The sequence below is a fragment of the Crocodylus porosus genome, unplaced genomic scaffold (assembly GCF_001723895.1).
Source record: "Crocodylus porosus isolate Cpor-Errol unplaced genomic scaffold, CroPor_comp1, whole genome shotgun sequence".
Classification (NCBI taxonomy): domain Eukaryota; kingdom Metazoa; phylum Chordata; order Crocodylia; family Crocodylidae; genus Crocodylus; species Crocodylus porosus.
In genome coordinates, this window is record NW_017728919.1 from 2,661,195 (window position 1) to 2,685,748 (window position 24,554).

Below are 24,554 nucleotides of genomic sequence, written 5' to 3' on the forward strand. Positions count from 1 at the left end.
TGAACAGGAATATTTTTTTTTTCTTTTTACCATTTATAATTACAATATACAAGCCTTAAAAAAGAATCAAAAGCCTAATGTCAACTTCCCAAACCGATTTTAAAAATTCCTAGAGCCTGGCTGAAATGTGTAATGGCTGGAAATGTGTGTGTACCTTGGCCCCCCGCCCAGAAGAGTAAGTGCCCTCATGTGTGAAAATAATATGTTAATGCTGGTTATGGGCTGAAATCCCAGTGGAAAGAACATCAGCTGCAACAAATTGTCCGGTTAAATGGACTGGAATTGTGCCAGCTGTGGGGCTGGGATGCCCTACTGATTCTCCATGGCTGCAATTTGCTGCAGGTACCAGCTTTTCAGCTCTTATTATAGTTGCAAACTTAAGCATAAAGAAACTGATGAGTTTGAGAGAGGTTAAAATAACATGGAGTTTGCTGAGCCAACTGCCTTTCACAGGAAGGTCCCTCTGCTGAAGGGCTCTCTGCAGGATGGGGTATGTAGAGACAGGCTGAGCATAGCAAACAGCATCACATCACCAAGGGCATACTGAGCTCTATGTTTTCTTGAACCGTGAATGTTTCCCTGTTGGGATTTCATCAAAACGTTATTTGTGAAAATAGCCAAAGGAATCTGAGCAGCGGGTCTAGCTTCTGTCCTGTCAACCATCTGCAGTCTTTTCATTGTTCAGTGTTCTTAACTCTCTTGTATACCTGTATTCCAGCGTGAAATGCAGTATATATGAGCATAGCGTTTCTCTTGCTTATCTGGCTGCGTAGAATTAGCAGAGAGGTTTTCAGTTGAGTAGTTATGTTGTTTAATACATTGACAGAATGACAACAGTTATTTGAACAGATCCGTAATATGTAAAAGGAAGAACGTTTTACCCTCCTCCTATGCAGTCTGGCAGCTGCTTCTCTCAGGAGATAATCCTTCATTCTTTGTTCCAGTGCTTCTGTGAGCTTGGCTTCTCCTCAATGAAGGTCAATGCAGTAGGTTCAGATATGAGCCTCAGAGTTTGGAGACCTCTTCTGATTTGCGGCATTTATTATTGTTTCTTCTTCAACATCAGTTGCATGGCTTTAACAGATAGAAAGTCATCAGGAATCTGCCCAGAGCCTCTCCTCCAGTTCCAGGCATGATACCCATGTATCATTTGGGGTTTTTTCAACACATAATGTTTCGGTGTTTTAAATAAATGTACTTTAAACCGTGAAGTTAATTCAAAGTCCCATTTAGCTTTCAGTGCTGGAAGTCCTACAAACTAATGCGTGATGCTTTGCCTAATTCATTCACTGTGATGTTAACATATCATCAATGTAAGTCTTTATATGGATTATATAAAACGTATTCATCAGAATCCTAAAGCATGGATTTCCCAGGTAGAATAGGAGTGTGTTTAACTCTTTGAACTTAAGACTTTTCTAGGTACCCCCTGAATCCGTGGGTACCATGATCTGTGAGGGCAGCATGCTATTATGTGGACACTACCTCTGTGTACTCTAGAGTCTTGTTTGCTCTTCCTTCTTGCCTGCTAAGGTGTATGTTCTTTTTAAAAGACTCTAGAATTAGCAGCCATGTGCATCAGGCTGTGGGATTAGGAATAAGAACTCCAAAGAAAGCATTCTTCAGGTTCTACTCCTAAATGTACCAGTCATGCTGCCAGCTGAGCCATGAAATAGCTTTGGTTCTTGCGTTAGAGAAGACTGTTTGTCCTTCTAGATAGGGCCAAAATTCTTTTGGGGGAGGAAAACAGTGAAGGATGTAGCACAGTGTTGAATCCTGAGCTTCACAAAGCATGAAGAATATTGGGCGACAGAATTATAGTAGGCATATTGTGATACACCCAGGAGAGCTGTCTGAAAGACAGGTTGTCCAGTTTGCAAGCTTTCAGGTTTTTTTGCATTTGGTTTTAACTTTTTTTGGAGCAAAACCAGAGTTTTCTGTAAACTATAATTCCAAAAAAAAATGTTCCTGAAAAGTAATGTGCTCTCCAGGGCAGGGAACAGCTGAGTGAAACTGATGTTCAGAACATTTCTAACCAGCTCTCGTTCAGGCAAAGTCTCCTATGTGGCAGTACATATAACAGAAGTAACAAATTCCAACAGATTACTGTACTTTTATTTCACTGATTGTTTGATAAATCATAGTTTAATCCTGAACTAGAGTTTCTCTTTCTTTTTCTTAATACAGACCTTTGCCTCTAAGGAAAGTGAGTCTGTTGCCAAAGAGCAAATGCCTTTAAAGCTTTTAATCCAGGAAAGATTTAAAAGTGAGATGCTGTGTTACTCTATGCTAGCCAATAGCTGCTTGTCTACTCCTTGCTTGTGCATCTGAGTTACTGCAGAGGTTTCCAAAACAGCAGATATCTAGGAAGAAAAAGATCCAGTCTTGCAGCCTTTGGTGTTCTGGCATGCAAAGAAGACATCCTGAGTCACATATTGATACTATGTTGTAAGCTAGGATTTGGAGGAATTTCCCAAAGCGTTTAGTCGCAGAAGCTTTTTGGCTCGGTTCAAATACGTCTTGTTGATCTGACTAGCCCATTACTCCTTATTCTTGTTGGCAGTGACACCTCAGGAGAAGCGCAGCTACATGTGGAAGTGCCTGACTCAATAACTACATGGATAACAGAGGCTGTGGGCCTGTCTGAGAACAAGGGGCTGGGCCTAGCCAATCAAACAGAACTGAAAACATTCAAATCTTTCTTCATTGATTTCACCTTGCCCTATCGCGTCATTCGTGGGGAGCAGACCAAAATCCCACTTACAGTCTACAATTACCTGGCTGTCTGTGTAGAGGTAACAGCCTTTTAACCTATTCCAGAAACACTGAACTTTCTTCCATGATCAAGGAATGTAACCTAGCTGTGATGTTTGCAAAGAAGTGTTAGGTAAGGTGCTGAGAAAGTAAAATGACAAGAGTAGCATAAATACCGAGAGAGAGAAAGACATTTATTAGTTTGTACTGGTAGTAAAAGTGGATGCTTTATTATTTTGTTAATAAATGTTGAAAAATTATTTGAGAGACAATGAAGAAATTCCCACTGAAGAATGGTGAAGTAGCTCTGTTTTTAGTTGGACTACCACTGTGTCATTTACTGTTGAGACAGACATCTGTTAAAGAAGAATACTGGAAAAATTTTCCCTCTTTTTCAGGCATACACTCCTCTTACCTGCTACACTTTTCTTACAGTCATTGGGTTTATTTGTGTATCTTTATTGTGTTATATTTCATGAAGTTGTTGCTTTGACTAATTTGTGATAAACACATGCTAGGTACATACATATAATGGACACTCAGGAGTCTTTGAGTTCTATGTTGTGTGCCATTATTATTGATGAGGTTTGGATCTAATGCCGTGAAATGCTTGTTTTTGCAGGTTCATGTGAAGATCTCCGTTCCAAAAGGCATAAAGTTTGTTGGACATCCAGGTAAACATCATCTGACAAGAAAGAAGTGTGTAGCCCCTGGAGAGGCCAAACCCACCTCCATAGTCTTGTCCTTCAATGAGCTTGGGTTAAGCAACATCACAGGTAGGTAGTGGTCATAGACTTACAGAAAGGTAGGGCTAGAAGGGACCTCAGGAGGTAGTCTAATCCAGCTTCCTTCTCCAAGCAGGATCATGCTTATCCAAAGCATACTGTATAAGTGTTTGCCTAACCTGTTTCTAACACGCACATAAGCAATACATTGCTCTTCCTGTGACTGGAGGAGATCCCCTCCCAAGGTTACAACTGCCCGAATTATTCAGTGTGAATAATTTTTTCTTCAGGTTTAGCCTTCCTTCTCCTGTTTTTTTAGCTGCCCCATGGATTTGTAAATTGCTCTGTTCTTCAAAATTCTCTGAAGTGTTGTACAAGCAAGCTGCAGACTATTCACTTCAGTTCACTATTACTTAACGTGTAAAGTGTTTTCATGTGTTGCATGGGACTGTTGCTGTTCTCTTATTTTAAAATAACAGAATAATGACTAATCCCAAATCCTGTACACCTTCTTAGGAAAATAATAATTGGCTCTAAATTTCATGAATTGGGATTAGCAAAGACTTTCCTCAGTGCTCAATGACTGATCAAACGCTTGTAGGCAAGAATAATATGACCCTGTGGGAAAAGAAAAAAACAACAACAAACAACTTTTAATCAAAAACACTTGATGTAGTAGGGCTGGGGTGGTGCCAGTGAAGGCACATCGTTGACAGCCCAGGGGTTGCAAGTTTAAGGCCGCCGCAGAAGCTCTCATGGTGCAGCCCTGTCAGATTCCAGCGAATCTGTGAATTCTGCTAAATACCTCGTCATAAGGACATGAAAAAGGAAAGGAAGGACCTGATGTAGTCGACTGCATCTGCTTGGGAAGAGCAGTTCTAAAGTGAAATGTTCTTTAAGGTACCGGAAGACATTGCTGCATTTACATCTCTGCTCTCTCTCTTCCTTTCCTTAGCAAAAGCTTTTGCTTATGGTGGAACAAATTGTTGTCAACAAGGGCTGCAAACCCCAAAGAATGGCAAGCATGTAGAGGACAGTTCCATGGATACAAGGACCCCAGCTGGGGTAGATTATGTTCGTAGCAGTGTAATAATTGAGGTAAGAAGGTGATTTTTTTTAATGTTTCATAAGAAGGCCCAGATGCCACTGTGCAGTGGAATGAAACTTTTATATGATTTAAGTCAAATCTAACACAATCATAGAATCATAGGGAACTACCGAGTGCCTTAACAAAGCCAGCTCACCGAACCACATGATGACAGATGAAATTTATTTAAGACCTCAGAGTATAATTGATCAAATCCTTCCTTTGCAGTTACCTGTTACTAGTATTTTATTTTATTTATTAATTTATACTATAGTCATGTATAAAGCCCCAATTAAGGTCGTGGTCCCTTTGTGTTAGGTTTTGTATATAAAGTAAGAGTGTTGACAGATGAACAATTATACCATTTTGAGGGGGGATTTACCATGATTCATTGAAGCCACTGTAACTATTTTGTTTGTCTGCTTCTATCCCACAGTAAATGGAAGTTAAACTGGGGCATCTTACCTCTGAATGAACTAGGGTAAGGTTACCACAGTTTAGCTTCATTTACTAAAGATTAGGAGCAGATGGATGAAACCATTACTATGGAACAGTTGATGCACACTCATGAGTAGTAAGTCCCTCCACCTCCAACTTTAGATATTATAACTGTTTGTCGGTCCATCCCCTAGGAGGCTGTCCTTGCCTCATGCGTTTTACAACAGACAAAGAGTGGGGGAGGAAGGATTATTGTCCATATTACATTGATGGGAGATTAAGGGGCAGAGACTGGAAGCAATTTGGCAAAGAACAAGGAAGGATCTTGGCAAATCCGAGGACTGTAGCCTGATCTTCTGCATTCTGTGTCTCTCAGCTCTCTGATCCCGACTTATCTAAATATATAGTGTATCATTGTAAATGTTGCCACCTTGTTCAGTTGTTTCTCTGATATTGAAGTAACATAACACTGGTCCTAGTAAAGATTCAGAAGAAACACCTGGAATAGCTTCCTTTTGGATATAGGGTACTGTACTGATTCCTACTCTTTGTTTTTGACCCCTTCAAAGGCTTTCTAATACATAATTAAACATAATTTCTGATCTGTTATTTATCATCAGTTCTCCTAGGGACACTAATAGTCTCATTTGTCTCATGTTCACACTATAGGAAATGTGTATTTTTTTTTTTCAATATGCTTTAAATATGTTATTGTAAACATCATAAATGTGATTAAACAAATTCCAGTCATCCTATAATCATATGCAAACACTCCTCAGCTCCGAGCTCCAAAACTGCAGTTAGCCTTCTGTACATATAAATCTTAAGTGGAGCTTGCATTAACACAGAGGTTCTGCTTTGGTCTGATGCACCACGGAGGCTGATACATCTTAGGTACCACAGGGGAGAAAGAGTGGTGGAAATTCACAAGGCATTCCTGCTTATATTAGTATGGGACAATGAAATGTTGCATAACATTTTCAGGCAATGACTAGCTATAGCACATCTCCCAGCCAGCAGGATACCAATGAAGCCTCATATTTTGTGAGAGTCCTATAATGTTTTATAACACCAGAATTTTGTTTTTCTGCCTTGATTATTAAGATGTACAGGAGGCTGCTGTTAATACAAGTGTTTATAACTTTCTGTGTGGATTTCTTTGTGTGTGTGTGGGTGTGTGTAGCCAGAAGGACTGTCCAGAGAATATACTTACAGCGTGTTCTTCTGTCCTAATGGTAAGTTCATGATTTGACTACAGTAAGACAAGATATGTTTTTTTCCAGTTTCAATTATAAATAGAAACGTGTTGCTTCCTCCCCAGGAAAAACTGCCCTTGTTTTCATCTGGTCAGTAGGTAAATCAGTTAATATTATTGATGGCTTTATAATACAGGGTATTGATAAAAAGGGTTGATCACTCTTGGCTGGCAACCTGTGCACAATATTAACTGTCCAAATGCTTTTTGCCAATAAAAATTTAACCTTCCATACCTTATAAAACTGTCTAAGTGATGAGACTACAGACAGTGCTATAAAGTTGATTGTACTCTGTTTTTTTTACTTAGTTAAAAAAAATAATAATTCATGAAGTCTGTGTCTCTTTTGCCTGATTTGGATAGCTTGGACTTGGCTACAATAACTGTGATCTGGCTTCTGGTAAACAGAGAGGCTTCTTGGTCATTTAAACTGGGTGTACAGGGAAATGGCATATAAGCTGCAAGAAATTCATCTAAGCTATCTGAATTCAAGAGCTGCAATTCCATTTTTGGAGGACTGCAATGAATAGTGGATAAAAGAAGCCACTGTCTACTTTAGTACTTTGATGTATGAGACAGGTGACCATTGATACAGAGATTATGCAGAACAGAGTCCATGTGAATTGTGAATCAGCTTTGGGCCTTGTCTTGTATTAAGAAATGTTGAGTGCTAATTCTGACAACATTCCATTATTTTTTGACTAGAGAAAATTCATATTTCTACACCTAACAAATATGAATACCAGTACATGCAGAAGCCTTCTTGGATGACACACTTCGACATTGCTGTGAAAGCTCACAATAATGCTCACCTTGCCTTGTCCTCTGGCCCACATGACATGGCAGAGATGACTGAGATAGTCATTGGTGGGCATCAAAATACAAAAACATGGATTTCTGCCAGTAAAATGGGTGAACCAGTGGTCAGTGTGGACACAGCTGGTATCCTCTCTTGGGATGAATTCCGAAGCTTCTGGATCAGCTGGAAAAATGGAATTATCCAGGTAGTGAATCTGGGTGTGTAATAGCCTTGTGGTTTCTTTCTTTTTTTAATCTAGAGTGAGAACACACAGAGCACATGTTCATTAGCCATGTGGTAGTGTGTGTTTCATTTCTTTTCTATATTAAATTTTAATTGTTTTTTCCCACCTTATTGAGCACCTTTTTTATATTTCATAATATTTCTTTGTCACCCATGCCCTGGGCACCTCAATTTTAAATATGATTAATATTAAGCATATTTTGCTCCTGGTTGGGCTGAATTGGTGAGCACGAGGCTGGTTGGCCAGGACTGTTAGGACATTTATGGGAAATAGCATGGTGATCTCAGCTAAATTTCCACATAAACCAGTAGAGTTTGACAGCCACAGTTTGGCTGATGTTTATGATGTAGCCACAGGTTCAGATTCATGGGTCCAAAGGCACACAGGTCATGTTTCTGATTTAAAGAGAAAGGCAGAGTTGACTTCCATGTTCTGCTTGGAATCGGATAGTTTGCTTGCTCCTTTCAGGTTGGCCACGGTACTCAGATGCTAAATGAATCTATTATAGTGGAGTGGGCCGTCCCGAAACAGCCCGAGGTGAAGTACATTGGATTCTCCACAGGCTGGGGATCAATGGGAGAGTTTAAAATCTGGAGAAAAGAAGAGTCTGATGAAAATCACAATGAAGCATTTACTTTGGGAGTTCCCCACAATGTGATTCCAGGATCGGAAAGAGCTACTGCCTCAATAATAGGTACCAACTAAAAGGGGGTTGGGGACTACATATGTGAAGGCAACGGTTCGGTTCAGACTAATATTTAAGTGTAATATGGACCAGGAGAGGTAGTCATAGCCATTGATAAAACTGTATTCCATTACATTCTAAAGTATTCTTTATTCTGCTGCCAAGCATGGCCCTCTCCAATTTCCAGTATATGTGGGGATCTCCAGCTGTTGTTACCATCACAGTCACAAATAGCATAAATTGATTCCCTGGCAAGCAGTTTGGGCTGAGTGGCCAAGGAGTAAATGAGCCTTAGAGACTGAAAGTGCCTCTTCACTCGAAGGGGATCTTGCATGGCTAGGACTGAGGATCCAAGGGGCTTCCAGTATTCTGTTAACTAACCTGAGACTGTGATTTTGATGGAAACTTATCTGAGACATTGGGTTTGTGATAGTACTCCTGCAGCGGCCATTCTTATTGTTCCTTCTTCATTTTCTCATTCTGCTTGGGAAGTAAAATTAAGTTATGAGACAGAATTCGGAGGTAGTGATCATGTGTCTTCTTGTTTCAATCAGGAGATGTAATGGGCCCAACACTGAACAATTTGGACAATCTTCTGCGGTTACCGTTTGGATGTGGGGAACAGAACATGATCCATTTTGCTCCAAATGTTTTTGTTCTAAAATATCTGCAGAAAACTAAACAACTCAGCCCTGAGGTGGAGTGTGAAGCCACAGATTACCTGGTGCAAGGTACCACCTCAGACTTAAAGGCTGTAGAAACAGAAAAGACCTATAAGTTATCTAGTCAAATAGAACATATAACTAGGCTAGAATTGTCCTTCCTGGTCTCAGATGTCCCTAAGAATGGAGAGTCCAGTATTTCCCTTGAGAGTTTATCCTGTAGTCTCACATACTGAGATGGTATTGGGAAGTTTTCCGTGGTATGCAACCTATATTTTCTCATATTAGTTATTCCTAAATATATGGTTTTTGTGCTCTCAGCAACTTTCCTTGGTATTTGTTCCTTTCAAATAATTGTGGCATCGACACATTTAGCTCTGCTGAGCTACATATATTCAGTTTTTAGTCTTTCTGTATAACTCAATCCTTCCAGTCCTCCAACAATTTATGTTGCTCTTCCCTGAACTCCGTCTAATTTGACAGTAATCCTTGGTAACAAAGCTACAGAAACAAATGTTAGTATCCTGAGCAGATACCCCGGAGCCCAGCAGAGCTCTCCCCTCTGTGGCTGGTGTCATGTCATCCTTTTGTGTGCAGCTTGAAACCATCTGTTGTTTTATATACAGTACTATTTTTCTCTATATTCAGATGTGAAAGATGGTGCACTCAGGATGGTTTGTAGTTAATAAAGCAAGAGACCTGGGAGCAGGGAAGAATTAAAAAATCATAACTGAAAACACAAACAGCCAGTGATAAGATGCATTCTGCCTTGTACATGAGTTGTTGCTGGTTATAGCTCATAAACACCAGGTTGAATAGAGGGGTATATATTATGATGTTATTATCCAGCGAATTAATTTTTTCGCTGCCTGGTACTTCCTATACAACAGGAAGAGAGTGGCAGTGTATTTAAGCTGGAAGATGTTTTTCTTTACCAATGGAGTGTCTTAGCTTAGTAATGTGACAAATGAAATATTTCTAGCAACGAATATGAAAGAACTGTTTTTTCATATCCCAGAAATTTGATAATATAATCAGTTCTTAGCGAAGTCTAGTGCCCAGTGAAATGCTAGTAGCTAGAGAAGTAGTAGTTCATTAATTTTGTTTTCAGGAGAGATATGGAGGCATGTAAGCACTAGCTTGAAATGAGATTTAATTAAGAAGTTGTGTGTACACATAGAGCTGGCTCTACCATACACGGCTGATCAACAGAACCCCTGGCGTCAGTGTCAGAAGATGGAGCCTTCATTCACTGTAAACGCTTGCTTTTCCCTGGGTGAAGATGCTGGATTCCCACAGTTCCTTTTGTGACTTCCAGGTTACCAGCGCCAGTTGACCTATAAAAGACAAGATGGTTCATATAGCGCTTTTGGTGAGAGGGATTCCTCAGGAAGTATGTGGTGAGTTGCAATTTAAAACAGAATTAGAAAATTCAGTGTTTGCCATATGAGGAAAAAATGCAATTGCCAAAAAAAAGGACACTAACTTTCCAGGATGTCATGCAGCATGGAGGGTAGAAATAATACTCTCCAGTGGCCAGAGGGACAGTCAGTGTGATGCTGCTGTGTTATATAATCCAATAGTAAGTGGATGAATAATAATTCTGTGAAGGTCAAGGATAGTTAAAGTGTCGACCCTCTTACAAGTTCACCATTGTGGTAAAGGGCCAGTGCCATGGAGCTGCATAGGCGGTACGTGGCCCAGAGAAGAACCTTGTTCCTGGAGAGTGGAGCCCCACCATCAGATGTTCAGTGAGACCACCCAAGTTGCTAACATGGCAGGCTCCTCTTGCTTGCAGGATAAGAAGAAGGGAGCTCAGCATTTCTTTCAAATGCTTTCCACCTCCACTGAGATGGAGGTTCAAACCAATGCTTCCCACAGGGGCTTTCCTGCAGAGTCTCGCAGGGTAGAATAGTATAAGGGGCAGAGGATGTGGAAACTTGTATGACCACCCTACTGATACGCCATCCCCAAAACACCTCCGTCCCCAAAGTCTTTGTTGCTTTAAAGTCAGCATGTAGCTGACTAACTATAGCCTGTCAAACCCAGCGGGTTCTGTGCTTCATTCATAAGCCTGTGTTGTCATTCAACTTCTCCAGCTGCTCTGTATTTTCTTTAGAATGACTTGCTCCATGAAATCATCTGAGGGGAAGTAGCACTTCAGTGCCGCTGCTGCCGCCTCACTTTTTTAAGATAGTAAACTCCACTTTTATCTCAGATTTGGCATCTTTTAGTCCCTTGATATCAAACATGGTGACACACAATTACTTAACGCTTGAAAAATCCCCTGCCAGGCAATATGCCTTCTACCCTCCCATTCCTAAGGGGCTTGTAAAGTGAATGATTCAATCTCCCCAAACTGGCCAGAGTTCACACTTAATGCATGCAGAGCATTAGCATTCTGAAAGCACTTTGGCTTAAGTCCTTTTTCTCTGTAAAACTTAATACAAACTCAGACTCAAGCAGTGGATCTAAATTGCCATTTTTTTTATTAATAATGAGTAGTTAAAATGGAAAAAATACAGTATTTTTGTGCTTTTTGTCCATCAGTTAAAGTCCCCATAATGTTAAATGTATAGTTATATTTCTAAAAACTTTAAATTAACCTGGGAACAACTACACGTCCTTGTGAATTCCAGACAGTGACAAATCTGAGTCAAATTGTGTCCCTTTTCTCTTTATGAATTATCTGTGAACCATAGAAACTGTACTGAATTAAATTATGTGGAATTTATATTGTTATTGGTCTGAAGCTCTTTAGTAACCAGACATTGATTAGTCAAAATCTGAAATTTGCTGCTGTTTGGCTTTGGTTGGACATAGGTTTTGAAATATTTATCTCTTCTCTGATGAGATTTCCAACAGTAAGAATCCTGTTTCATATTCAAGTTCAAAATTCACTTTCCTTATTGTTTGCTTATGGCCTAAAGCTTTCAGGGCTGTCGTCCTTCCAAATTCTTTTGTATATCCTTGTTAATACAATGTGTTTACTCCTGTTATTTCTATAATGTCCAGTCCTTTATTGAATCCTGGCAAGTTCTAAATCATACAATTGAGAGTTGCACAGGATAATTGTGCTTTAAAAAGGTTCTTTCTTATTTTTAAATGTTGTGCTTTTCATTCCCCTTGAATCTGTATTACACAGAAGGATAAATATGTTCAATTTGCCATTTCTGTACCATTTAAGTATGTGTATCTCCATCATCATTTCTTCCAGATTTTTAAAACTCCTATTTTCCAGGAGCACAATCTTACATAGCGCTGCACTGCTGTATATTCTAATTCCTACTTATTCTATAGATTCTATATCTAGTCCTATATTCTGATTCCTGAATCTGTGTCTTCAGGCTAACTGCATTTGTCCTCAAGTCCTTTGCACAGTCCCGTGGGTTTATTTTCATTGATCCCAAGGAACTAACAGCTGCAAAAGATTGGATCATCCAGCACCAGAAGGAAGATGGTTCCTTCCCTGCAATGGGCAGAATATTAAATAAGGATATCCAGGTAAAAGCTATAGGAGCTCAGAATTGTGCAAAAAATGCATTTTTAGGATGTGACCCTGCGTGACAGTTTAATCTTATGACTGATGCAAGGTTTATACAGAAGGGTTAGGATACTTTGGGAAAGAAAATGGATTGGGAGGACTCCAGTAAAGCAGATCTGCCTGCTTTTAGTTGTGTGACACACCTTGAGAATGGGAAACAAAAGGTGAAATCACAGCATGCCACTTCAAAAGTTTGTCTCAGAGTTCGAAGCTGTATCTACAGGTTATTGCCATGAGCGGAAGCTGCAGTGGGCAATTGGGCTTCAGAGTTGGAGAGGCCACAGGCTGTCATGCAATTACAGCTTATTCACTGCGTGGCTCCCATAGGCTGCCCATCCAGGGCACTGGTCTCCACCTTTCATGTACTTGTTTGTGTTTGTTCACTTCAGGGTGGAATCCATGGCAAGATCTCACTGACAGCCTACGTAGTTGCATCTCTGTTGGAGACGGGTGTGACTTCAGAGGTAAAGGACTGAACAGTAGCAGAGACTGGTTAACATAGCAGATTGCGTTTCCTGTGTGGGGTTTTGAAGGTTTCCTTTCTTGGTGCCTCACTTTTTTTCACCTGAGAATCTTTGAGCTAGTTTAGAAGGTAGTATTCAAACACCTGGGACTTTAGTAGAGCCCCCATCTTGGCCAGCATGGCTGTCTCAAAAAATTCTGCAGTCTCTGGCTATGTGCTTGTGGTTTGCTCCAGAGGAGAAGTGCTGCTAGGGATAAACACTCGCCGGCAGTTGGCTCCACATGAGAGTATATTTACACAGCAATTAAAAAATGTGAATACAGGTAATATAGACCTACCCAAGCTAGTTCTTAAACTGGCTGAATCCAGCTCTCCCATCACTGTGAAGAGACAAGGGATGAGTTTGCTTGTATGGCTGTGGGGATGAAAGCAGGAGGTATGGCATTATGCGGCATTACACCTCTCCAGTGAATCTTTCACAAGGTGCTGCATCTTGAAGCATAAAGTAGCTTTCTAGAGGGGAGCCACTAGGCTTTCCTGAGAAAACCTGAGAACTCAGTGTTTGTAGAGAATGTCCCTGCAGAGGTTCCAGACCAAGTTCTCCAACCTGCCATCTGCTGAATGCCCTCCTCAGTCCTGCCAAATTCAGTGCCAGTTGACAGCACTTTTCTCTGCCTTTCTCAAGGCCTAGCCCTAAAACAGGTAAAGGAATAAATTTCTGCAGCTCCCCTTTGCACAGAGTGGTGGGATGCTTTCTTTAGGTCACTGCTGAGGAGGACAGCTCCAGAATTCCTAGTTTCTGGAAGCACAGTTCAGCTGACCTAGTGGTTTTCCTAGGGGGCATTTGCAAGTGTTGCTAATGATCTTAGCTAGGAAATGAGGAAGGGGAAGGCCAGTGCCACTGGGAAATCAAAGGAAAGTGAATTACATCAAGTCCAATTAAATTGTTTCTATAAATTATCTGAGCCACGTTCCTGCATAGTGAGGTCATTGGGGGAGTTAATAAAATGTGCTTGCTGGCTGCAGAGACTCCTGGGAATCTTGGCCTTTATTATCCTCTGGCGTCTGCTAGACGCTCCAGTGTCAGGAACACAATCAAATGTATAGTAGAGACCTCACTGCTACTAAATACATCTGTGTTCACTGAACCTTGTGGCCTTTCAGCCCTAGGGAAACAAATATGTCTCAGTGTTAGTTTCTGGATCTTTCTGGCTGAGATGATATCCCTCATTTCTTTAAAACCTGGAGTTGTGGCTCTGCTCAGGGAAAGGAAGGGCCAGCTCTGTACCAGACAGAGCAAAATGTGCTGCTGCTTGCTTTCCTAACAGGCACAAGGCCACAAGAAATGTAGTGATTCTAGCTCTGGAGATGCAGGAGCTAGTAATCCAGTTGGGATTGTTTCCCCCTACCTAATATAGGAAGAAAAAGCAGCAGTTGCTAAAGCCAAACACTTCTTGGAGTCCAACTTATATTCTGCAGAAGACCCCTACACCACAGCCCTGACTGCGTACGCCCTGACTCTGCTGCACAGTCCTTCTGCTTCTGTGACTCTGAGGAAAATGAACAGCATGGCCATTATGCAAGGTACTATGCAACTGGGTGCCAATCTGAGTTGTCCCTAAATTAGCTTTTGTAGGCTTACAAGGTTCTTTGGGTGAATCTGATATCTTTTATTAGACCAAATTAAATAGTTGGGGAAAAAAAACTTAAGCAAACTTTCGGGTTCAAAAACCCTTCATCAGGCTGTGGAAGTTTCAGCAGTTGGTGTGTGCTCTTCCTGGATGGAATGAAAAGTAAAGCAGCCAGAGGCAGGACTGGTCTGCATGCAAGACAGGCAGTCAGTGGAGCTGTAGACTGGGGAGTCAGTAGGTAAGAGACAGGTGCGGGGGGAGGTGTGGAGAAGGGGGACGAATGGTGGAGAGGTACTTGGGGACTCGGATGTCAGGCAGGTTATAAATTTATGCATCATAAATCCAATGTCTATATTTAGTCCATGATTTTTTGTGTCCAGTAGGGTGATGAAGTGGAGTTCATAGGCTTGTCTCTGGGACGTGTTTTGTAAGTTTCCTTTGACGGTTAGAACTGAGAGATTGGCAAGTGAGTGGTTTTCTTGTGAGAAGTGTGCCCCCACAGGTCATTGGGTAGTATTCCTGTCTTTGATAGATTTCTGGCGTGCATTCATTCTGGTGTGCAGTTGTTCTTTGGTCTCTCCTACGTATTTTCCATCGGGGAATTTGGTGCACTGGATATATTACATTTCTGGAGGTGCAGCTGTAAGATCCGGGAATGCTGATGGCTCTGTTGTGGGGTGTAGTAAATTGTGGGGGTGATGGAGATGTGTTAGCAGGTTTTGCATTTCTTGTCATGGCATGGTCTGGATCCATTGGGGGGTGTTCTGGGCCTGAGGAAGTGTGCTTCTGGTGATGAGGTTAGCGAGGCTCGGTGCTTGTTTGAAGGCTAGGATGGGTAGCTCTGGGAAGATCTCTTTAACAATAGGGTCTCTTTCTAGTATGGGTTGCAGTTGGTTGAGGATTTTCCGTATGGGTTCGAGGGAGGCGTGATATGTCATAACCAGCGGTGTGCAATTTGTGGGGGCTTTTTCTTCTATACTGTAGCAGTTCTTCAAGTGGTATCCGGGTGGCTCTTCCAAACGTCTGATCTAGCTCTCTGGAGGAGTGTCCTTGTTGAGTGAAAGCCTTCTTAAGATTGGTGAGGTGGCAATCCCGGGTGTTCTCCTCAGTGCAAATTTGGTGGTATTTGAGGGTTTGGCTGTATATCACAGCTTTTTTCATGTATTTAGCATGATTGCTGGTTCTGTGCAGATATGTATGTTGGTCTGTGGCTTTCTTGTATAACGTGGTCTGTATTTTATCATTCTGGATACTGATCATTGTGTCTAAAAAGGAGATATTGGTGCTGGAGTATTCAAGAGAAAGTCAGATGGAGATTGCTGAATTTCTGATGGAACTTAACCCGAAATTGCAGGTTTTCAGTCCAAATGATGACAATGTCATCGATATATCTTAACTATAGCAAGTGTTTGATGGTGCAGTCCTTAAGAAGTCTTCTTCCAGCTGGCTTATAAAAAGGTTGGCATACTGTGGAGCCATTTTGGTGCCCATAGCTGTGCCCATAGTCTGGAGGAAGTGTTGGTTATTAAAAGTGAAATTGTGTGTGAGGATGGACTGTATAAGGTCAGTAGTATCTCTGGGTCTGTACTCTGAGTTGTAATCTTGCTCCTGTAGATATGTAAGGCAGGCTTGGATGCCATCCTGGTGTGGGATGTTGGTATATAGGCTGGTAACATCCATAGTGACTAGGAGGGTGTTGCTGGGAAGGTGGTCTGTTTTGAAGTTTCCATAGAAACTCTGTAGTGTCTTGGACAAAACGTGCTCTGTGGGTGACAAGCGGTTTTAGGATTGATTCAGCGAAACCTGATATTTCCTCAGTTAGGGTCCCATGGTTGGAGATGATAGGTCTGCCAGGGTTCCCTTGTTTGTGGATTTTAGGGAGCTTGTAAAAAGTCCCCTGGTTAGGTGGGGGGGGAGGGGGGAATCAGGGTCTGTAGTTTTTCTTGTAGTCCTGATGGAAATGATTTGATGGTATTGTTGAGTTTCATGGTGAAAAGGGGAGTAGGATCTTCTTGTAGTTCTTCAGAGTCGGCTTGGGACTTCTCAGGCCACGTACCCAATACAGGTACAGTCAATCCAGGCACTAAGTTAACAGCCCTTGCCAACAAGCTTATGTGACTTGCAGTATCAGCCTGCGGAGGACAGATCTTACAGGAGAACTGGGAGTAGCTCTCCAGATTCTCAGGAGACGGGACAGAGTCCTTAAGGTCCAGGCGTGGGCTCAGTTCTACTGTCAAGAGTGTGTTGATGTGAGTGGCTTTGCTGAGAGCAGTGTAATTGTGCAAGAGGCTTTGCAGTGGTATTCTGTGACCCCTGCTGCTTTCCTGTCAGTGCCCAAGGACCTAATCAGCTGAGTAGCACATCCAACTTTCTGATGGCTCATCGCAATTCAAAATCCAGCAATCCTTGAGCACTAGCCCCACCAGCACCTGGCCACTAATCTATCCTCGCACATTGTTGCTGAGCACCAGCACTGGTGATCCTGGTGTGCAACACAGAGGAATGAGCAGTCCCTGCCCTGAGGGGGTTGCTGTCTAAATAGAGAAGTGGTGTTACCCAGGACATGGTTTGCCTTTAGATTAAATAAATGGTAAAATAAATTTTGATTCTTCTCGCTTCCAGGGGCACTGCTCCAAGCAAGCTGTAATATCTTTACTCTTCTATCCTTCTAGATGGTTTTACACACTGGAGTTTAACAGGAACTCTGGCTACTGATGAAGATACGTTCATGGGATTTAACGATGGGCTTTCTCAGTCAGGTACCCCTGCTTGCAACTCAGTTGATGAAAAGCTAGGATTGTTCTCTGTTGTTTTTTACAGTACCAGTAGTGCAGGAGGTGCTTTCCAGATAGGGGTGAATGCAAAGTCCCTAATCCAAAGATTTCACATTGGGAGGGCAAAGAAAAGGATATGAGTTGTAATGAAAGGCCAGCAACCGCAGGGACAGTATGCAAGCATTTTTTAGGTCTGTGGTTTGGGATGGACTTTGGCGTCCACCTCATTATCCTCACATTTGTTTTGTAAATGCTTCATTGGGAAGGAGGGGAAGCCAAGGCAATTTTGGTCCCATAAAGGAAGTATGTTTTAGGGAGGCACTTTGAAGAACGATGGATAGTTAAGGAAAGGCTGCAGGATGAAAAGCCAGAAAGAAGGCAGCAGTAGGAACTGTGAACTGGGAGAAATGAGTGGCCAGGCATGTAGGGACTGGGGAGATGTAAAGGTGAATCACGTGAAAGAGAGTGTGAAGTCTCAGGAGATCCTGTCAGGCAAAAGCCATATGTTGTGGGAAGTCAAATATACTTAATCGTACAGTAACAGCTCTTTGATTTAGAATTTTTAAAGGAACCTGAGAGTTAGGGGTCCAGCTTATATTCATAGTTGATAGGAATTGGACATCTAATACCTGAAGGGGCTCTTTGAGTATCCCTGGCCCTAATAACCCCAGACTATAAATATGTAAATGCGTAAAAGTATGTGACAGAATCAACTGGCTGGGACAACAAAGACCAGGATTTTGTATGAAAAGCTCCAAGAGGAGAAAGTTGATTATATTATTCAGGTGGCATGTTAGACAAAAAGGGGCAGGAGAAGATTGGACAGAGCTTGAAGTGGAGCAGGAGGGGTTGCATCCTGGTCATGAGCCAGGGAAGAGAGTTAACTGGAAGCTAACTCATGAGGTATGTTCAGAAAATGTTGCATTCAGTCTGGGTGCAGACGTTTATCACCACTTCATTTTTCCTTTCTTGTCTTGGCCTCTCCAGACCCTAAAGAATTTTTTAGCTTGTGAATTTGCAGAAAGGTGCTTCCTGATTTCCAGCCCAGGTTTCCAGCTGTAGCTGGGGGATTGACTGTTTTCCCTTTCAGTTGTGTCTGCAGAGGTGGAAATGACAGCCTATGCACTGCTGACATATACACTCTTAGGAGATGTGGCCTCTGCACTTCCAGTGGTTAAATGGCTATCGCAGCAGAGAAATGCCTTGGGAGGATTCTCATCCACTCAGGTGAGTTGCCATAAGGTTGTGCAACTTCAGCACAGATGCAGATTCCAGTGTAAATTGGTCAGTGTTGGGTTTCTCTCTGGAACTACCTAGCTAGGGTCATATGAGCCCAGTCTTCATTTCTGCCCAGGGGAAGGGGTCAGACTTGTTGATGTGCTCAGGTCCCCTCTGATCCTACATCTGTGAACCTATTTGGAAATTATGCTGTATTCTGGGAGATAGATCACCTTACAATGCACTGCCACCTCTGGGGTGAGCAGCATGGAGTGAACTGTCTTTTTCACACCAAGGTTTCGGGGAAAAGGAAACCAGAGTGAAAAGAGCCGTTTACTATTGAACAAGTGAGGAGTAAACTTCTGCTGCCAGAAGCTGCCAACTATGCAACCTGCTGCTAATCCCTAAGTTGGTTCTTCACTGACTCTGACCTCTCCTCCTACCCTAGGATACATGTGTAGCCCTGCAGGCTCTGGCTGAATATGCCATTCTTTCTTATGTTGGAGGAGTAAACCTAACCATTTCCCTGGCTTCCACTAATTTGGACTATCAAGAGACATTTGAGCTTAACAAGTTGAATAAGAAAGTCCTTCAGACAGCTGTGGTGAGTGAGCACTTGTGCAAATGCCATTTTTCTTGTTTTAATATTTACCAGTTCCCCCAAGCAACCTGATATTGAATTCTGCACCGTAACTCAGATTGTGTCAGGGAAGGGGGAAGAAATGGGCTCGGCATTTTGAAACCTCAGGACTTTCTGGGTTCTTCCACTTGAGCCTAATAGGAGAACTGGCAAATACTTACAGTGATGAGAACACTGTCATAATTGATTCCTGATGTTTGGTTTGGGACTCTTATAATCTGCTACTTGTATTAAATACAGGAACCGAGAAAGATTTAGCTCTTTTTGCTTATCGTTCTAGTTTATGGGTGCTGTTTTAAAAGCTTTCTTATGCAGAGGATAAAAATGAAACTGAGTGGGGTTAATTTCCACACTTCATAGTTGTGTTTTCCCCGTGTCTTACCTGTGAATTCTTCTGTGCCTACTCCCCAGATCCCCAGCATTCCCACAGGGCTGTTTGTGAGTGCCAAGGGTGAAGGCTGCTGTCTGATGCAGGTAAGGGCACTGCAGACTGTGTAAAGCTGCTTGGAAGATGACCTTTGAACAGATTAGACCATTTGTGAGCTACTCCTTTAAGTCCAGTCTCTTTCTACAAAAAAAACCCACTGGTGTTGGGAGGAATTGCCTTTTAGATTTTTCCCAGACGAATTCTCTTATCTCCTAGGTTTTTGCTTTATCAGCTTCCAAAATATGTGAAGGAGGTTGATACGTTAGGTGTAACTAGAATTCATCAGGGAAATATTGGAAAGTGAATATTTAAACCGAATGTCAGGGAAACTTCCTTGGGCTGAGGAATAGCCATTTAAGAGGGTCTCCTTGGCATTATTCCCATCACTTGGGATTTTTTTAGACTGAGCAATGCACACTAGTCAGTTTTGCATTGGAGGGGGATGTGCTGGATAGGACTGGAGCTTCCCCATCTCACAGTTCTGATACCCACAAACATTAATCCCTTGTAGAAATTCACCTTGTCACTACTGCAAAAAATATACTTCTGCATCCAAAGAAAAGTTGTGCTTCTTTCCATAGCAGCCCCCAGTATATGCTTGGCAGGTGGAATGTCCTTGTGAGAAGTGGGATGGCTGAGGGCAAGATCCAGCTAGTAAATTGCTCCAGGTGCCCCACAAAAAATGTGTCTTTAAAGTTAGTACCGAATTGTGTCATTCCAGTGGCATGGGAGTTAGAGAATCATAGTCAGGACTGCATGCAAATGACAGCCAAAATGTCATCCTTGGAAGGTGACAAGCTCTGGCCTTTGTGTCTTGAAGATCTTGTCCCTCTTCAATGAGCCTCTTTCATCATATATCCGTTGGCCTTGTGCCAGCCCCATGTAGTCATGTGCACGGAACACTTGTATATGTTTTGTAAGTACCAGTTAAAGAGGCTGAAAAAGTGATACTGAACTTTAATTTTAAAAGCTCGTCAACAAAATTGGCTCTATGTTCTTTTTGCTTGAGAAGTACTAACAGTTTCCTCCTGTTTAGTTATCCTGAAAGTGTTTACATATTTTATTCATAATATAGGAATCTGCAAATCATTTATGCTCGTATTTTAATGTTATACCAGGGCCTTTCTCTCCTACCCACTCCCAGTTACTGGGCACAATCTGTCATTGGTTCAACTCCATGGGAGTTAACACAGTTGCACCAGAGCAAAACCAGTGTGAGATTTTCCCTCTGCTCAGATATCTGTGAAGCCTTCCTTGCCCTGGTGTTTGCACATGTCTTTCTCTGAGCATCTGGTCCCTGCTCTTGTCTTCCCAAGGAGTTATCTAGTGATGCTGCCAAGTCTAAATAATGCTTTTCTTTCCTTGGGCCCTCACCAGGCTGCTTTTTTGCTGTCTTTTGTGTGGGAAGATGAAGGTTTTGTTACGTGTATGATGGGATGGAGCAGGGTCTGAATTGTTTATGACCGTGTGGCCGGCACGCTGACTGCATAATTAGCATGTAAGACACGATGTGAAATGCAGTGAAGGTGTCTGTCACAGTGTGATGTGTTGGTTGGTTTGGTTTGGTTTGGTAGTAAGTTGTTTGTGTTTTTGCTTTGTAAGCGGCCACCATTGTTGTATACCTGAACCCCTGAATAAAGTAATTAAAAAGTCAAAAGTCCTTCTTTCTTTCTTTCTTTTTGTAACCAGCGGTGCTAACACCAATCCTCCATTTTCCGCTTTTCTACTATAGATTGATGTCACATACAATGTACCTGACCCCGTTGCTAAACCAGCTTTTCAGCTCCTGGTTAACCTGAAAGAGCCCAAGCCAGAGCGTCACCAGCAAGCTCAGCACCCCCTGCAGCCTGTCTCTCCAGAGGAGACTCGCTCTGAATCCTCCCACAGGGAACGGGCTTTGGTGGATGACGATGACCCAGCTTCTGATCAGGATCACCAGGAGTACAAAGTGATCCTAGAGACATGCACTAGGTAAGAAGCCCTTTATTCCTTCAGTGTGTGCGGGTCTGATAGGCTGGCTAGTTTTGTTAGCCATTGCAGAAGGCTTGCAGTTGTTTTTCTAATGAAAATTGCAGCCCTTCCCTATATGTGTGTGTACCTGTTTAGTGGGGTTATAATGTATAAATAAGGGGCACATGCTGATGTGTTTCTTCCTGTATTATCCGTGCATTAGATGAGGTGAGGCAGACCAGGTCTTATTTGCTCTGGCCAGTAGGTCTCACTCACTGTGTTTAGGTGATGAAGTTGGGATAACAGATGAAAGATTTCTGACTAGATACATGTTAGTGTGTAGTAAATGTCAAGAGTCACAGGTGAAGATCCCCAGAAAGAATTTTATTATGGATCAGGTCACTCTATAATCTAAGTGGTTGCAGTGGGTCAGAGTTCTGAAGTTTTTCACCTATTTTTAAAATGGTCTTTCCTTTCACTTGACTCCTTTGGAGCTGAAATTGTGCTTTCTCCCCTAAACTCCTTTCTCTGCAGCATACATGCGTGCTGACTTGTCTTTTTGCCCTCTCTGGAAAGCAGGCTATGCCCGCCTCAGACTCTGGCCTGCAGTTCAAAGCAGTGAGTGCAGCCTGCGCAGATAAACCCGATCCAGCTTTAAGCTATACAGTCTACGCTTGCTCCTTTGCACCACAGCTCAGACAGACCCACAGGGGTGGGCACAGCCTGCCCTAATGGACAGTATAAAAAAACAATTGATGTTTACAGAAATAACCATGCAAGTGCAGCAATACAGACATCTTCCACTTAGTGTGCTTGGTGGCCTTGTGCAGCTATGCTGCTACCCTGTACTGAAGGTGGCTGATGTATAACCCACTTGAGCATGCCTGTAAGAACTACAACCATGCCTTTGGACTGCACATGGTCGTGCACAAGTGTTTTGGCTGCGGGATTAATCTTTTTAGCTGTGAAACATGTTGTGAGAGGGAAAGCCTTGCACAAGGGGTTTACAAGTTGCTGCATGGAAAGGTAGTGATATTTTGGATCTCTCAGCTCTGGCTAAGACTTTGTCTTTGTCTCATCCAAAACCTGAAGAAAACAAATTAACCTTTCTCTGTTACATCAGGTGAAAAAAGGAAAAGTTTGAGAACGTTTTCCAGGGCTAAATTAGTGAGAGATTCTTTCAAAACCTAAAGGAGTTAGGTAATCCCAATTAGGTAATTCTATACTAAACATGGCCATGGGTCTATAAATATTATTGACTCAGCTTTAATTTAATGTTTGTTTGAGTTGCTGAGGCTCATTCATTGAGTTTTGGATACCAAAACCCTAACAAAAGATGCTGGTTGCTAGGGTATTGGTTTGGAATCTCATTACCAGAATGGCTGTGTAGTTGCTATGGTAACGGTGCAGTCTTTGAGGTTATTTAGTTGACGTGTTCCCCAGAGCCCATTGTTTACCTGCTTGTTTCTTATTTAAAAAAATTTGAAAATTAATTGGAAAAAGCAATCTGGCTTGATACCAAAGCTCAGTGATTTTTTTTCAGCCCCAGTGTTTTGTGTGAGGGCTTCCACCTTTATCCCTGTTTTCTAGATGAGGAAACTGGGGCATGGGCAGAGGAAGCAGTTTGTCCTTCATCCTGCACTGAGTGGTAGGGACTGGAGTAGGACCTGGCTCCCCTGACTGTGATCCTGGACCTTGCACTTCAGTGTCCTGCAGCCTGCCATGTGCTAGGCAGTAGAGACCACAGAACTGTCAGCCCTAACACCAAGCAGCTGCTAGGCCCGGGGAGCAGTGGCTCAGAGCTGACCATGGAAGATGATAAGCCCTGTACTTCCCTGCTTGTGGCCACCTCCTCCCAGCCAAATGAACTAAAACTGGTTGAGTGGCTTCAGGCAAAGATGGGACCCTGTTGCCTTTGTTACTTCTCTGAGCGCTTCGTCTTCCCACTCTCTCTTGGCTGCACTGCCAGTAGCCTGGGTGCCTTTGAAGGGCAAAGGCCTGTGGAGTCCTCAGGTCTGGCCTCACACAGGTTTGCGTTTCTCAGGCCTGGGTGGTTCCTCACCTCTAGCAGTAAAAGCAGGGGAAGGGCCAACAACTCAACATGGTTCCTCCCCTGCAGCAGTTTGTTAGAGACCCTGAAAACTGTGTGTTCACTTGTATACAGCCACAGGACCTTGGTCTAGTTCATGGCTCAGGTTTCATTCCTTCTGCCACTTTGCCTTCTTGACAGTGTCCAAGCTGTGGCAGGAGGTGAGTGGCAGAGACAACATTTTTCAGGCTCAGTTAAAGAAATTAGCACCTTTGCCACGGCACCAGTATGTTACCAGACTAAGTTGCCCCAGTGCTAGCACCACTGTGCACCTACCTGTGTACCACATCCACATGAGAGGGGTTTGCACCAATCTAGATATATCTGCATAATTATCTGGGTGTCAGGTTCTTAGACACGGAAAGCACAAGCGTCTCAGAGGGGCAGGTTCATAAGGTTCTGTCCATCCCTTGAAGATGCCTCTCAGAAGGCCACCCTGCATCAACACAATGTTTTGGCTCTTGTCTTCTAAACTTCTGCCATGGGTATTTCTAGAGCAAAGACAGAAATTTGAGAAGAAGCCCAATCTGAGGAGATTGAAGCCCTGCAAAGAAAGAAAAGCAAGTGAGAGCTTTCCTTCCCCTTCTCTCCAAGTGAAGATGTTGTTTAACTCCTTAGACCTCTCCTCCTGCAGAACTTAGAGACAGCAGATCTATAGGCAGCAAGCTGAATGCCTGGGTGACTGGGTGACTTTGCAGAAGAGGGAAATTGTTCATTTGAAGGAGTCAGCTGTTCTCTCTGGGCAAGGGAGAAAGACTATATGAACCTAGAGAAAAGAATGTGCGCTGCTGGAACAGAAAAAGCCACAGTCATCCAGGAGTTTGTTTGGGTTGAAGTCTTTGTCTGTACATGCATGATTCTGCCACCAGTGTTTCTGACAGCTGACAGCAGCTGCTAGTGCTGAGCCAGCTGTTTATGCACATCAGTGGCTCTTGGTGGCTCTGCTGCTGCAGCTGTGTCAGGCAGGAGAGCACAAAGTGCACCTTGAGAAGGCCACAGCTGGTGAGAGGATGCTACAGTTGGCAGAAGGCATCAGAGTAGGCCCTAGTGTCTAAGGACATGTTGTTTGGCTGTATAGAGATGCAGGGCAGCTGAGCTAGCTCTGTGTCGTGTTCCATGGCATGTGCAGGCTAAAGCCACCAATACAGGCACTATTGGTGCCACTATGA

General features: G+C 42.6%; 1 protein-coding gene across 1 annotated transcript in view; it reads left to right on the top strand.

The window, feature by feature from the left end:
* CPAMD8 (C3 and PZP like, alpha-2-macroglobulin domain containing 8) overlaps nt 1-24,554 on the top strand; it is a gene marked incomplete at its 5' end in the record, with an annotated part of 56,884 nt that overhangs the window by 19,551 nt on the left and 12,779 nt on the right. Inside the window, 16 exons of the mRNA XM_019538449.1 lie at nt 2,564-2,795; nt 3,377-3,530; nt 4,435-4,577; nt 6,188-6,239; nt 6,965-7,263; nt 7,771-7,996; nt 8,542-8,718; nt 9,968-10,049; nt 11,997-12,153; nt 12,583-12,657; nt 14,075-14,240; nt 16,960-17,046; nt 18,152-18,288; nt 18,728-18,883; nt 19,331-19,393; nt 21,079-21,317. Of these exons, the coding sequence (XP_019393994.1) occupies nt 2,564-2,795; nt 3,377-3,530; nt 4,435-4,577; nt 6,188-6,239; nt 6,965-7,263; nt 7,771-7,996; nt 8,542-8,718; nt 9,968-10,049; nt 11,997-12,153; nt 12,583-12,657; nt 14,075-14,240; nt 16,960-17,046; nt 18,152-18,288; nt 18,728-18,883; nt 19,331-19,393; nt 21,079-21,317 (2,445 nt within the window). The remainder of the gene's footprint in view (nt 1-2,563; nt 2,796-3,376; nt 3,531-4,434; nt 4,578-6,187; nt 6,240-6,964; nt 7,264-7,770; nt 7,997-8,541; nt 8,719-9,967; nt 10,050-11,996; nt 12,154-12,582; nt 12,658-14,074; nt 14,241-16,959; nt 17,047-18,151; nt 18,289-18,727; nt 18,884-19,330; nt 19,394-21,078; nt 21,318-24,554) is intronic.